Source organism: Natrix helvetica (genome assembly GCF_964273705.1).
Source record: "Natrix helvetica genome assembly, chromosome: 13".
NCBI lineage: Eukaryota > Metazoa > Chordata > Lepidosauria > Squamata > Natricidae > Natrix > Natrix helvetica.
Window position 1 is genome coordinate 4,941,409 of NC_138557.1, and position 15,667 is coordinate 4,957,075.

General features: G+C 46.5%; 1 protein-coding gene across 1 annotated transcript; it reads right to left on the reverse strand.

Annotated features, from left to right (window-relative positions):
- Positions 1 to 3,409: 3,409 nt before the first annotated feature.
- Positions 3,410 to 15,151, reverse strand: NPTX2 (neuronal pentraxin 2). Its single transcript, XM_081965715.1, has 5 exons — positions 14,588 to 15,151; positions 10,041 to 10,257; positions 7,927 to 8,171; positions 5,284 to 5,463; positions 3,410 to 4,146 (listed from the first exon to the last, which is right to left on the reverse strand). The coding sequence occupies exons 1-5, from the start codon at positions 15,026 to 15,028 to the stop codon at positions 3,919 to 3,921; spliced, it is 1,311 nt and encodes a 436-aa protein (XP_081821841.1). The 5' UTR covers positions 15,029 to 15,151; the 3' UTR covers positions 3,410 to 3,918.
- Positions 15,152 to 15,667: the final 516 nt, after the last annotated feature.

Consider the following 15,667-nt stretch of genomic DNA (forward strand, 5'->3'; position numbering starts at 1 on the left):
TTTTTCAAGAGGCAACTGTTGGGCCTCCAAGTTTATCTTTGAAGACGTTTCTCTTCTCATCCAAGAAGCTTCTTCAGTTCTGACTTGGGATGGCGGGGAATGGAAGGATTGATATTCCTTGCAGACAGAGCTGGTCATTTGCATCCTTTTAGAGGGTCGTTGAGGCCACTTGGAGGTATAGCTAAAAGTCTGTAGAGATTCTCGTCGTTTTTCCCGGAGGACGGAGAATCTCTACGGACGCTAGCTTCTTGGATGAGAAGCAAAACATCTTCAAGGAAAAACGCAAGTTTTCAGTTGCCTCCTGAAAAAGCACCTTTGGGGCAACCATGACATGGATGACTGAAAATCTACAGACATTTAGCTCTGCACTTTGGGATGCACGCCCTTCGAACGTTAGGAGCATGAACAGGATTTCCAGAAAAAATGGGAACCATTTGCGCCACTTGGGTGACCCCGAAAATACAAATAAACCTCCAAGTGGCCTCAACAACCCTCTAAAAAGGATGCAGATAACCAGCTGTCTGCAAGAAGTATAAATCCTTCCGTTCCCCAGTATCCAGTCTTTTGGGTTTATGCGTTCTGAGGTGCTTTTTCAAGAGGCAAGTGGACTTCCTTGTGTTTTTCTTGGAGGACGTTTTGCTCCTCATCCAAGAAGCTTCTTCTGCTCTGACTTGGGATGGCGGGGAATGGAAGCATTGATATTCTTTACAGACAGAGCTGGTCATTTGCATCCTTTTAGAGGGTCGTTGAGGCCACTCGGAGGTTTGTCTGTGTCCTCGGGGTTACCTGAGTGGTGCAAATGGTTCCTGTAGTCTGCAATTTCCCCCCGGAAATCCGCTCATACTCCCACCCACACCATTTGAAGGATGTTCATCCCAAACCTCCAAGTGGCCTCAAGGACTCTCTAAATCTGATGCAAATGACCAGCTCTCTGCAAGAAAAATGAATCCTTCCATTTCCCCACCGTCCAGTCAGAGCTGAAGAAGCTTCATGGATGAGAAGCGAAACGTCTTCACAGGCAAACTCAAAAGTCCGGTTTCCGCTTGAAAAGAAAGCACCTTTGGGACTTCATTTTCAGTTTTATAACAGGTTATTATAGCAGAGTTTCCAACCTTGTCAATTTTAAGACTTGCGGACTTCAACTCCCAGAATCCCTCTCAGCCAGCCGTGCTCAATTCTGGGAGTTGAAGTCTGCAAATCTTGACAAAGTTGGAGCCCCCCTGATTCCTAGGAAACTAGTTTCCTACTTACAACCATGGGCTTGGTGACCGTTCAATGTTATAACAGAAGTGAAAAGAGTAACTCATGGGCCGGTCCTTGCACTTATGACTATGGCAATATCCTTATGGGTACCATGATCCACGTTTGGCCACCTGGCAACTGGGATGCAGTTACAGCATCACCATTTGCGATCTTCCCGATGGCAAAATCAACGGGGGAAGCTAGGCTGTGTGTGATTCACTTAGCGATGGGGCAAAACAGGTCGTAAAATCCAGCATGGCTGATTGAACAACTGCCTTGCTTAGCAACAGTAATTGTGTCCCGCATTATAGTGGTAAGTCGAGGACTGCCTGTAGAAGAATGCGGATCATTGCAACAACGGAGCTGTCAACTCACAAAGCATTCATGGTCTGCTCTCAAGTTGCCATGGGCAGGAGGAGGGAGAACGGATGGAGCAGCTCAGCAGCCATGTTCAGAAGCACATTCCACGCATACCTTTCTCCAGGTTGGATCTCAGGTTACCGGAGCCAGCCTGAAAGGCGGGGTTTTTACAGCCCGCGAAAGTGCCTTGTTGGACAATGTGATTTATGACACACTCTGGGAGGAGGGGGGGGGAAACAGGGTCACAGTTGAGCCCTAAAATATGCGAGGTCAGAGCTGACTTCACTCGGGAACAGTGCTGACATGTTGCTCCGAATAAACAACTGGATTTCTTTTGAAACTTGGTTCGAGGCTCATGAATTAATTAGGGCCTCCGTCGGAACCCTGACAGGAGCTACAAGCAGAAGGAGTGAAGTAGTATGGCTTTAACAACAGTTTCCCACATGGCTGATCACAGGTCTTTGCCAGGTTTATCAAGAAAGGTTTGGGCTTCTGACCATTAGATATGCCTCTAGGCAAGAGGTATATCTGTATATATTTGTCCATTGTATATCCAATTCTAGAACAGGGGTGTCAAACTCAAGGCCCGCAGGCCCACCCTGGAAACAGCGAAGAACCGGCCCGCAGTGCCTTTGCCAGTGAAAAGAGGTCTCAAGTGGGCCGTGCACTTCCTCCCCGAACTCCGTTTTTGCTGGCAGAGGGTTGCAGGAGGCTAACACAGCCAAAATCAGAGCCCAGAGGACTGCACACCGCCTCCCTGAGCTGTTTTCACTGGCAGATGCTGCAGGAGACTGTTGCGGGTGAAAACAGAGCCTCAATGAATGAGGTTGAGCTGGCCATGCCCCACCACCCCCAAGTTGAAACACAACCCTGATGTGGCCCTCAATGAAATCGAGTTTGACACCCCTGTTCTAGAATCATCATCTTTTATAACAGTGGTTCTCAACCTGTGGTTCGGGACCCTTTTGGGGGGCTCAAATGACCCTTTCACAGGGGTCACCAAAGACCATTGGAAAACACATATTTCCGATGGTCTTAGGAACCGAGACACCAATTTTATTTATTTATTTATTTATTTCTTAGATTTTTAGACCGCCCCTCTCCCAAGAAGGGACTTTTTGGGGCCACCACAACATGAGGAACTGTATTTAAAGGGTCACGGCATTGGGAAGGTTGAGAACCACTGCTTTAAAAGATGAACGTTTATAAAAAAATTGGAGGGGGGTGGGGAAACCAACAGGTAACAAGTGAACTGACCCTATGAGTAGCTATGGACTCACAAAATCTATAGAAGGGAGGGCATTTATGTTTTCAAGTTGTTATGAGATTCGGCTAGTAATCCTCTCCATCCAAACTGGCTTACCTCCATGTCCGTGGACTTCATCTTCCAGAATTCCCCTGCCCATGTGGCCATCGCAGGAACCACCTCAACAGGGCCGCCAGCTGTAAACAAGACTTCTTCTGGAAGCCAGAATGTTTTTGTTCTAATACTGGCTTCAGCCTTAGAACACGCTTTAGAAATCGCCATGGCTCAGTCCAACGCAACTGGATGGGGCAACGCAGCCATGGAAGACCTCAAGAGGACTTTTGTGGGCATCTCTACAGGGGTAGGATTCAGCCGGTTCGCACCGCTTCAGCCAAACCGGATGTTAATTTTACAGCCAGTTCGCTGAACTGGTTAGTTGCAAAGACTGGCTGGTCCCACCCGCCCCACCCCTCCCAGGAGTCCCCGCATGGCCCATTCATCATGCCAGATAAGCGCAGGACCTGGGAGGGCAAAAAATGGGCAACCTGGAAGTCTGGAAATGGTCCTGTTTCCAGCCTCCAGAGGGCCTCCGGAGCCTGTTTTTGCCCTCCTGGAGGCTCAAGGAAAGCCTCCAGAACCTGGGGAGGGTGAAAAATGAACCTACCAGAAGTACCGGAAGTATGGATATTGTTTCCAGCCTCCAGAAAGTCTCTGGAGCCTGGGGAGCCCATTTTCGCCCTTCTGGAGGCTCGAGAAAAGCCTCTGGAGCCTGGGGAGGGCGATGCCGTGATGCAGGAGGGTGAGTAGGCCATGCCCACCATGGGCCACGCCCACCCAGCAACTGTGCAGAGAACTGGTTGCTAACATTTTTCAATCCCACCTCTGCATCTCTAGAGAACTATACTCTAGATGTGGGATTGTATCTTGTGCTCGGGCACGAGGGCAGCTCACTAAGCAGGGTTTATAAAAAATAGAATTATAACGACCGGGATGTTTACGCCACCAAGGAACAAAGAGGGATCTCAGAGCATCAAAGATTGTCTTCATAAAAAGAGGGCACATGCCCGCGGCTATAAGTTGAGCAGACGCTCTTCGCAGCTCTCCACGGGCCATTTCGTAGCCCCGCCAAACACATCCACGTTATTGTCGACCCACGGAATGATGTTGCCGGGCATGTTGATGGAACAATTCGCAATCTTCGTAATATCGTCTGGCTTTAAGACTCTGTCCCAGATATTGAACTGGCTCATTTCTCCAACAAAGGCTTGGGTGGCGTCAAACCTGCCTCCAACAGTGTCCTTCAAGACAAAGGAAAGGAAAGCATCTGTTAAGATCAAGCAAATGGGGAGAGGGGGTTGCTTAGAAGAAGAAGAAGAAGAAGAAGAAGAAGAAGAAGAAGAAGGAGAAGGAGAAGGAGAAGGAGAAGGAGAAGGAGAAGGAGAAGGAGAAGGAGAAGGAGAAGGAGAAGGAGAAGGAGAAGAAGAAGAAGAGGAAGAGGAAGAGGAAGAGGAAGAAGAAGAAGAGGAAGAGGAAGAGGAAGAAGAGGAAGAGGAAGAGGAAGAGGAAGAGGAAGAAGAGGAGGAGGAGGAGGAGGAGGAGAAGAAGAAGGAGGAGAAGGAGAAGGAGAAGGAGAAGAGGAAGAGGAGGAGGAGGAGGAGGAGGAGGAGAAGGAGAAGAAGAAGAAGAAGAAGAAGAAGAAGAAGAAGAAGAAGAAGAAGAAGAAGAAGAAGATCATCCTGAAAAAGGCAACTTCTCCAACTTCCAAGTATCATAAAATAAAATAAAAATAAAAAAACCACCTCCAAATCCGAGAAACTCATCAAATCTCATGGGGTTTTGGAAATGCTACTTAGAGGTCAGTCTGAATGTTCTTAGATGCAATTTATTTATCTCTTCTAAGTCTATTTATTATTTCTTCTAACCCCGATGAGGTTACCTAGTTGAGCAATGAAACATCTGCAAGAAAACAACCAAGCCCAGACAGCACCAAGAAATCCCACATATCGTATTATTTGCATGCATAAATTATAAATGAAAAATAAATGAGAGGCAGCGGAAGAAACCAGGGGAGAGAGAAAAGGAATGTTTCTGTTCAGCCCTGATCTTCCAACACATTTTCTTTTCTTTTCTTTCCTTTTCTTTTTTAAATAGTTGCTATTGAACGTTTTAATCTTTAAAAGCAGAAAGCAAAGCACAACGAGAAAAAAGACACAAAATAGACATAACAATATAAAGTAATTATACAGGTAAAAGCCATAGGAGGGCAATGCAGAATGGAGAACTATAAAGGCTAAACATGAAAGCCGATACAGAAGGCCGTATGATTAGTTTTTATTTGCATCAGATCCAGCTGCAGATCCCGGAATTTCGTTTAAAACAAAAAAAAAAGGCAAAAACAAAGTGGAACCCATCCCAAACGATCAGCCGCAGCTCACCTGTTCCTGCCCAAGGATCAAAACCCCTCCAGGTTTAATAGGATGCCAAGGGGCTAAATTCTCTCCGGTACCCAATTTCTCTCCATCCTGAAATGCTTCCCACATCCCATCTCGGGTGGTCCAGGTAATGCAAATGTGATGCCATTTTCCATCGCTGATGAAGAGAGGGAGTTGGACCACCTTGTCAAAAGAAAATCAAAGCAATCATTGTGGTTTATGATTATTATTATCTCTTTTATTCATTAAACATGAAGCTCAAATTAACTGAACATTTAAAGATGTGTCACAAATACACTTGAGTTGCTAAATTAATCCACTGGCCATTATGTAAAAAATATGATTTGCCTGTATCCAGAAAGTCATGGGAACATAAAGTGGAAAAAGTTATCGAAAATGAGAAGGTGAAGATCTTGTGGGACTTTTGAATACTAACGGATTGTCATTTGGAGCACAACACGCCAGATATTACGGTTGTCGAGGGCCAAAGTGTAGAGTTTATTGATATCGCTATTCCTGGAGATGCCAGAGCCGAAGAAAAAGAACTGGAAAAAATCACGAAATATCGCAACCTGGCCATCGAAACTACAAAGCTATGGATGAAGCATGTAACAGTGGTACCCATTGTCATCGGGGCACTTGGCACCAGGTCCAAGAATTTTACAAGATACATCCACAAATTGCAGCTTCCTGCAATAACACCAGCGGAACTGCAAAAAACTGCGCTACTCGGAACATCTTATATTTTAAGAAGGTCCTTGGTTGATACCTAGGACACTGGCAGCAAACCGTATCAACCATTAGCACAAGTCAGTGGTATTTGTGATGCATTTTTGAATGTTCAGTTGGCTGAGTTTTGTGTTTAATGAATAAAGATAATAACAACAACAACAACAACAACAACAATAATAATAATAATAATGGAAATTTTGCGCATCTTGAAAAGGAGACACTTGGCGATTGAAATCACATCCTGTGCCTGGACTTCAGTTAAATCCTGTGCATAAGGAAGGCGCACTGTGGCAATTTCAGAGCGATGCGCGTGTCACTTAGCAACTCACCTCCAACTCTCCCGGGGATTCATTGTTTATGAGACTCTCCTCGCACCATGTATTCCCCCCCCCCACCTTCTGTCTCAATGACAACTTTTTGTGTCCTGATAAATGTTTCGCTTTCAACAAAGCAACATGTTCCCCAAGTCAACGGTTCTGTTGAAATGATTCGGTTTTAATGTATAGCGCCAACAAAACCCAAACACAGGGGTGGGAAAGTGAAAGTTTCCCCTGTCCAGTAGTGTCTGACTCTAGAGTTTGATTAGATTAGATTCACAGAGTTGGAAGGGACCTTGTAGGTCATCTAGTCCAACCCCCCACCCATCCAAGCAGGAGACCCTACACCATTTATGACAGAGGGCAGTCCAGTCTCTTCTTGAAAGTTTCCAGGTATGAAGCTCCCAGAACTTCCAACTTCTGTTCCATGGGTTGTTCTCACTGTCAGAATTTTTTCCCTTATTTCTAGGTTGAATCTCTCCTTGATTAGTTTTCATCCATTATCCCTTGTCTGGCCTTTGGTTGCTTTGGAAAATAGTTTGAACCCCCTCCTCTCTGGGGCAGCCCCTCAAATATGGGAAGACTGCTATCATGTCTCCCCTGGTCCTTCTCTTCACTAGACTAGCCAGGCCCGGTTCCTGCAACTGTTCTTCATATGTTTTAGACTCATCTCCGTTTCTTGGCCGAGGGAGCCAGCATTGTCTGAAGACACTTTGCATGGTTATGTGGCCAGCATTGGCTTTTATGCCAAAGGCTGTTTTACCTTCCCACCGAAATGGTACCTATTTATCTACTTGCATTTGCTTGCTTTCGAGCTACTGGGTGGGCAGGAGCTGCAGTAAGTAACGGAAGCTCATCAGAAAATAACTGCATAACCCTCATATCCTGGCTATAAATTGTCTCAAGTTGGCTGGAATGACCCCGAAGGTCATGCCAAAATGACTAGACACAGGGACAGATTTTTCCCTTGTGCCATCACTCTCCTGAGCACCAAATTCTCACAGTGTTGTCTAACATCTATGAATATTTACCCATGTAGCATGGCTATAATATTATTATTTACCGTTCTTATTATCTTCTTTATTCCTTCCCCCTCTTATTGGTGTTTTTGTTACGATGATGGGCTTGGACAAGGTGGCTCAGCGGCTATAACACTAAGCTTGTTGATCAGAAAGGTCGGCAGTTCAACGGTTCGAATCCCTAGCGCCACGTAACGGAGTGAGCTCCCGTGACTTGTCACGGCTTCTGCCAACCTAGCAGTTCAAAAGGAAGTAGGAAAATAGGGACCACCTTTGGTAGGAAGGGAACAGCGTTCCGTGCGCCTTCGGCGTTGAGTCACGCCGGCCACATGACCACGAAGACGTCTTCGGGCAGCACTGGCTCTTCGGCTTTGAAACGGAGATGAGCACCGCCCCCTAGAGTCAGGAACGACAAGCACATATGTGCGAGGGGAACCTTTACCTATTATGATGATTATCACTATTCTTTTGCTTTGCGTGTACATTGAGTGCTTTATGGAGACAAATTCCTTGTGTGTCTGATGACCACTTGGCCAAATAAAGTATGCAATTCAGTCAAAAGTGGTGCTTGGCCCTACCTTGTCATTGATCAGGAGTTCAATGGGGTTATTCCCCCACTCGATCAACACGACTTCGTTGGTTTGTCCTGGCACGGCGTAAGAGAAGGGGGTCCCAATTCCAGGGGAGGCGCCAGATTTCAGCCACAAGCAGACGGTGAAGGCGTAGAGCTCGGGAAGTGTTTTCTTGACCTTCCCATACAAGTAGTTGGTACGGAGAGGGAGGGAGACTTTAAATTCATCCGGTGCTTTAAAGGCGCTGGTACCTAAGGGCCAGAAACAAAAATGATCTACACAGGACAACGGGATTGTCCCTAATCGATGGATTTTTGCCTAGTGATAATGTGTCAGATAAGAGGAAAAAATTAGCTGGTTCTTCGGCTGCTAAAATGCACTTATGCCTTTGCCCAAAACTGGAAAAACAGGGAAATTCCACCAGAAGAGGAAGTAATTAGGGAAATTCTGATTTGTGCTGAAATGGATAAATTGATGTGGGAATTGAAGAACAAAGACGAATCAGAATATTAGAAGACCCAAAATAAGCAATAACTAAGATTTATAGAATGGAGATTAGAATTAGGTATGAAATCGTAACAGTGGAAAATGTACAAGACAAGAGCAAAGCAACATGGCTGGAAATACGATATCCTTATATTTGCAAATACCGAATAGACCAACTGTAAATAAGCAGGGGGGTTATCATATTGAACTTTATATTCTAGTATAAAGACATTGCCAAGACGGTTACGCTGTGTCCAATGTTTTAAGGTGTGTTTAATTTTTTTAAAAAAACTTTTTAATTAAAAACAAAAAGGAAAGAGAAGCTGGCAGCGTAACCGGGGAAGAGTTCGTTCGGCTTCTATGTCGGGGAGGAAAAAAATTAAACGCTGTAAGCCCCCATCATCCCGTAGAAATCACATAAAGGAATGCAAATCCCTAAGCCAGCAGAGAATGTAGGTCACAACTTCCCACTTTGACAAGCCAATATTTCTCCGTCGCTCCCGACTTCAAGCAGGAGAGCATATAACAAGCGGGGTGGAAGAATGACAGATCTGCTACGAAAAAAGAGATTTGGACACTCAAGTGCTGTTCAGAAGTGACTTATTACTGTTCAGGATGTGTAGGGGCATTTCAGCTGCAAGATGTAAGGCATCAAAGGGAGGTGAGCCCTACTCTATAACTCAACGGCGGCCTTTCCAGATCCAGGTTGTCTCCAGATTGTATTTCGGCTACGCGAAGGTCTGGAGGGTGTGATTGAAAGAAGAAAAAAATAAGGATAGTGGCTCAGGAAGGACTATGGAAGCTTTGCCCCTTTATGCATGTAACATGCAAGAAAGTAACAGTGATATTTCAAACATATCAGCACAGCCTCTGGGGTTTTTTTCCCTATATCCTGTGGACACCCTTGGTTCTGTAGGGGTGGGAGTGTGTTTGTGTGTGTGTGTGTTCTAACACAATTCATATTTAAGGGGAAGGGTAGAAAATCTGGCCTTGGTGCACTCCATTAAAGTCATCAACGAATAGATGGTAGAAGGAATGTAGGTAGGTAGGTAGGTAGGTAGGTAGGTAGGTAGGTAGGTAGGTAGGTAGATACATAGATAGTACATAGATAGATAGATACATAGATATAGATAGATAGATAGAAATAGAAGATAGATAGAAATAGAAGATAGATAGAGATAGAAGATAGATAGATAGATGATAGATAGATAGACAGACAGACAGACAGACAGACAGACAGACAGATATAGATAGATAGAAATAGTAGATAGATAGAGATAGAAGATAGAAGATAGAAGATAGATAGATAGATAGATAGATAGATAGATAGATAGATAGATATGATTGATAGATTACAGAGAGAGAGATTAGGCAGCAAGAGAGGGAGATATGATATAGAGAGAGAGATTAGAGAGAGAGAAAAGAAAAGAGAGACAGAGAGACACACCGACCAATATTAAAGCATGTACCACTGGCCTCCCAGGTGACAAAGTAGAAAACCATCCACAAAGCTGAATGATGCTGCCTTTCAGAGAGGCAAGTCAACCTATCAGTTGCGCCAAGGGCTCAACGGGTGAATTTCCTAACACCCAAGGCGTTCTCGAGAAGGAAGACCCGAGCCCCAGCGAGCTTACCTCTTTCCAGTTCAGACACCCTTTCTAGCAGAGCATTCAAGGCGGCTTCGGTCTTCTGCCGGTGAGTGGAGGTCTCGTTGTGGAGCAGCCACTTCTCGTTCTCCAGCTCAGAGACTTTGCTTAGCAGCTGGCGCTCTAGTTCTCCAAGCCGCCTCTGAAGCATCTCTCGGAGGTCGTTGGGCAAGGCTCCAACCGTCGCATTGCCTCGAAGCTGATGCTTTGAAGGGGGGGGGGAGAGAAATCACACACCACAGGAAATGAATGCCAACTTCATTTGTTTAATTAAGTAGCATCTTAATGCTGAGCTTGTCAATCAGAAAGGTCAGACGTTCGGCGGTTAGAATCCCTAGCGCCGCATAACGGAGTGAGTTCCTGTTACTCTTGTGTTGCCCAACCAATTACTATCCCTGTACTAATGAGCTAACCAGCTGTACTAACCAGGGATGGGGTGGCTCAGTGGCTAAGACGCTGAGCTTGTCGATCAGAAAGGTTGGCAGTTCGGCAGTTAGAATCCCTAGCACCACGTAATGGAGTGAGCTCCCGTTCCTTGTCCCCACCTTCTGCCAACCTAGCAGTTCGAAAGCATGTAAAAATGCAAGTAGAAAAATAGGAACCACCTTTGGTGGGAAGGTAACAGCGTTCCGTGCGCCTTCGGCGTTTAGTCATGCCGGCCACATGACCACAGAGACGTCTTTGGACAGCGCTGGCTCTTTGAATAATTGAATAATCAACGCTTCTGACTTTTTTTTTTTGGAAGACCAGTAGGAAGGAAATCCTCTAAAGCAAGAGTGGGCAACTATGCCCCCTCCGCCAAGACCCGTGGACATCAACTCCCAGAATGCCTGAGCCTGCCCCTTGCTCTAACCCTAACCAATGCTGGCTCAGGCATTCTGGGAGTTGAAGTCCGAGGTCGTAAGGGGACCAGAGTTACTCTAAAGCAATGTTTCGCAACTGCGGCAGCTTGAAGATGTATGGACTTCAACTCCCAGAATTCCCCAGCCAGCCATTGGACCGCAACGGACTTAATCCCAACAAATCCAAGCAGAGCTTCAGCGAACATGAGTTAGCAGTTACCATAGCTTTACATTCTCATTGCGTTTTTATAAATTCTCATATTATTTCTCCAGCTACAGTCCTCTTAAACTGAACAATCTGTAACACTGGTAAATAAACCCCCATTTTCTTCTCCTGCAATGTCGATCACACATGTCTGCATCAAATAATCCACTTGTTGTCTAGCTATCCGAGATCAAAAAAATTCAGCAAGGGAAGACAAATTTCAAGCCACAATGCCCATGGCTAAGATATTAGCTTTGGGGAGACAAAATTGCAATTTTTACAGACCTCTCCATTAGCAGTTAGTGCTTTTGGTGTTTTATCACAATGGGATTTCCACCATGCCGTAAGAACGGTGCTTCAAAGAAGTGCAACAGCCAATTTAATTGGCTAAATGTCCCATTGATTGCAAAGAGCTTTCAACTTTTTTCTTTCCTAAGTATTGGTTAGAAAAGCAACCTCAGATCTCCATTAACGAGTGTTGGAATTTCAAATGCGGGTAGCTACATTTACTCAAGGTTTAAGGGGAAAGTAGGAGAGGAGGCTGAATTCTAAAGCACGGTTCAATCTTTGAAACAATCCAAGAACTGAAAAACTTTCGGCCTGGGATAGTAAAACTAAACTGTCCAAGGAATAATTCCAGAAGTTCTTCTAATGCTTGAGGTTACTCCAAAGATTGCTAATTATAAGACCACTGGACAAAAAGCAATGGGAAAGGGGGAGGGGAGAAAGAGATGGTGGGAGAAGGGAGCTAAGAAACATTCTGCCCTCCCCCAGGGGTTATCTGCCCATCATGTTTTTGACAGTTAAGGTCTGCTGAGCTTTTAACAAAAGAAATTAGAAATGCTATTTGCACCTACATGGGGGAAAAAGAATAAAAAAATACAGTCTGTTGAATTTAAATAGGAAGGAAGGAAGGAGAAGGAAGAAATGAGAGGAAAGAAAGAAGGAAGGAAGGGGAAGAAGGAGGAGAAGAGGAAAGAGGAAATGAGATTAAGGAAGGAAGGAAGGGAATGAGAGGAAGGAAAGAAAGAAGGGGAAGAGAAAATGAGAAAAAGGAAGGCAGCCAGGCAATGGACAGAAAAATGAAAATGCCTTTATTAATGAGATAGACATAAAATTGTATAGATTGTATTCCTTGCAATCTATTTTCACAAGATTACCCCTTTAATCAGATGCACAATCAGTTTATTTCTCAGCTTTGTGGATGATCGGTCCTCCCTTTCTCCAATCCTCTGTGCTTTCCATGTTTATCTGGTTTCTCTCCCTAGTGTAATTGTTTTAAAAAAAATGCTTCGTTGCAGAGAATTTGAAGACCACGACTCATTTAAAAGCCTTTGTTTTCTTAGTAAATAATGCAACCTTGAGAGTAAGCAATTCTGAGAAATGAAGCTTGTTTGTGGAAATTATCCCACTGGACACTCACTAATTACCCTCCTGATAATAACCGGCATGTATATTTAGCTCGCAACACTGTTCCAAGGTGCATCTCCTCTTAGGCGACAGCAGAAATTCCAGCCCGCAAGTTTGAAATGATGAATGACCGTGCAAAGAGGAGAAAGAGAGGTACATGGCAAAAGGGAGCGATCGTTGAATGAATTCACAAATTAATCCAGAAATAGGGAGTAGAAATAAAGGCATGTTTTAGTTATGTTGCAACAGGCAAGTTGGGCTGAGAATTTTCAAGCCCTTTTCAATGGCTTAATAGCAATCGATCGATCAATGAACTCTACTTCTAAACAATCCTAACATCGATCAATTCATTCACCCCATTTCCCAATAGGTAGCTGTAGATACCTAGGGATGCGGTGGCTCAGTGGCTAAGACTCTGAGCTTGTCAATCAGAATGGTTGGCAGTTTGGCGGTTCAAATCCCTAGCGCCGTGTAATGGAGTGAGCTCCCGTTACTTGTCCCAGCTTCTGCCAACCTAGCAGTTCGAAAGCACGTACAAATGCAGGTAGAAAAATAGGGACCACCTTTGGTGGGAAGGGAACAGTGTTCCTTGCGCCTTTGGCATTGAGTCATGCCAGCCACATGACCACAGAAATGTCTTCGGACAGCGCTGGCTCTTTGGCTTTGAAATGGAGATGAGCACCGCCCCCTAGAGTCAGGAACAACTAGCACATATGTGTGAGAGGACCTAGCTGTAGATAACTCTCTATCTCAGCCCAGCTCACTTCACAGGAGGAGGCAGCAGTAGCAGATGTGTTCACCATTGTGAGTTGTTTATTAAATTTATAAACAGTATCTGCACTGTTATACAGCATAAGGCAGCATATGTATAACTGGAATATAGAGCGATATCTCTAATATAGGACAGATTTATAATGTTAAGAAATCAGACTAGAATGTTGATTCCCTTCTCCTTTTAACCATGAAAAAAAATGAGGTTTCCCCATCACTACCTCTTAATTTAATGTCCCTGTTGATAAGATTATTATGCAGATACAACCGGGTGAGAAGAGAAGTAAACAACACACGCTGAACTGCAGGAAAGGGAAAATATACAACTCGCTGTGACTGCACATCCCTGCAAAGTGATCGCATTAAATAAATCAGGGGGGCTGACAACAAGAAGCAATCAGTCATCACCCTACAGAAAGATGAGCCAAGGAGCAAAATGTTACATGAACTTCAGCTCTCTCTCTCTCTCTCTCTCTCTCTCTGTCTCTCATTCTCTCATTTATTTTGTTTATTAATCAGATTTATACGGCCACTGCTTTGAGAAGGCAGCAGGTGGGGGGGGGGGGGAAGCTGGATTCGGCCACCTTCCTCGCTGGGAGTTATGAGTCAGACTTTTGGATTTAGATCAAGCAATGCCTGAGGTCAGATTTCAGCCCCATTTCTGATTTTCAGTGCACTTGAGACCAGCCCCTACATCTCCAGGCAGGGCGGTGGCGGGAATGTTGGCCAGTAGAAGCCACAGAGGTTAACTCCTCCAGAGCAAAGGAAAGGAGACAGGGATGAAACAGGAACCGTGCAACTTTTCTCCAAGAGAAGTCCATCTCGGTGTGTGTGTGTGTGTGTGTGTGTGTGTGTCCCCACAATCACACACTCTATGGAACTGGTCTTGAAAGATGCTTCAAAGCATCTTTTGACTTCTCCTGCAATTTGTTTCCTGCAGCCTAGATTTTGAGCAAACAACCCACACCGCCCTTAAGAGCAAAGTTGCAAGGGGGAGACACCAATCCTTGTTTTTCAAGACCTTCCCCGCCCCCCCCCGCCCCCACCACCATCCCCAGGTCCCTTCCCAAAAGCTCTCGATTTCTCGCCCCTTCGAACGGGCTGCCTTTCAGCACCACGGACAGCGACGGCCGCGTCTCTCCTCCGCCTGAGCATCTAAGATGCTGGTTGTCAACTTCAGACCCGAGTTTGGGAGGAGGTTCCTACAACCCCAACTTCCCCGACTCGCTTTGGGCTCTCACCCCGCGGTGCTCTTCCCTTCTCCCTCTTCCACTACCAGCAGCACCCCACGCCTCTTCTGTCCTCACCTCCAGGTTCTCCAAGCGATCCTTGAGGGCTTGCATGGTGCGGGTCAGCTGGTCGACGATCTTGCCGGGGTCGCGGGGCAGATCCCCCATGGTGTCCTTGCCCTTGGCCAACTCTTTCCTCCACGGGCCGCCTTTGCCGTCGGAGCTCTCGCACCGGCCCAGCTTGCCGCTCAGCTCGCGGATGGTCTCCCGCTGGTTGCCGATGGTCTCCTTCTGTTGCAGGATGGTTTCCCGCAGCTGGAAGAGGGTGGCCTTCAGCTCCTCCTCGGGGGGCAGCCCTCCCCCCGCCATGGGCATCGAGGGCAGCGGGCAGCCCGGGTTGGCGGCGTCCAGCGGCAGCGAGGTGCAGACGAAGCGACTGCCCGCCACTGGGGTGTCTTGCGCGCCTGCCGGCGCTCCCCAAGCCGAGAAGAAGAAGCCGGCCAGGACGGGCAACAGCATAGTGGCCAGACGCGGGGACCGATCTATTGCATGGAGGGAGGCGAACGTGGGAAACGGGCGCCAGCGAGAGGAGAGTCCCGCCTTCGGCTCGCTTTTTCCCGCAGAGAAAGCCCGAGGCGAACGTGGGAAACGGGCGCCAGCGAGAGGACGGTCCCGTTTTCGGCTCGCTTTTTTCCCCTGCAGAGAAAGCCCGAGAATGAGCCTGGAGTTGGCCCGGACGCGCAACAGCTACGGGAGCCACCCGTCCCCGCGTAAAAGCATCAGAGCCAACTCCGCGCTCCGCGCAACCCCTTAAAAATGCCCAGCCGCCTCGAGCGGGGCGGGGGGAGCGAGGAAGAGGGCGAGGCAGCTGGTTGGCTGAGCGCCCGTCCCAAGCCACGCCCCCCCTTGGCCCGGGACCATGAAACCGTGAGAGGCGGGGACGGCGGGAAGGCTTGTGATTGGCGGGGACCCGGAGGGAGGAGAGTCTGGAAAAAGAGTTTGCATTCATTCATTCATGTATTTATTGGTAGGTAGGTAGGTGCAAAGATCCGGACGGCCGCTAAGGGGCAGGGACGGGGTACTTTTGGGAGTTTGTTTGTTTTTTGCAGCATGGATCGGGTTTAGTTTTGCATGTAATGCTCTCGGGCGTTGCAAACT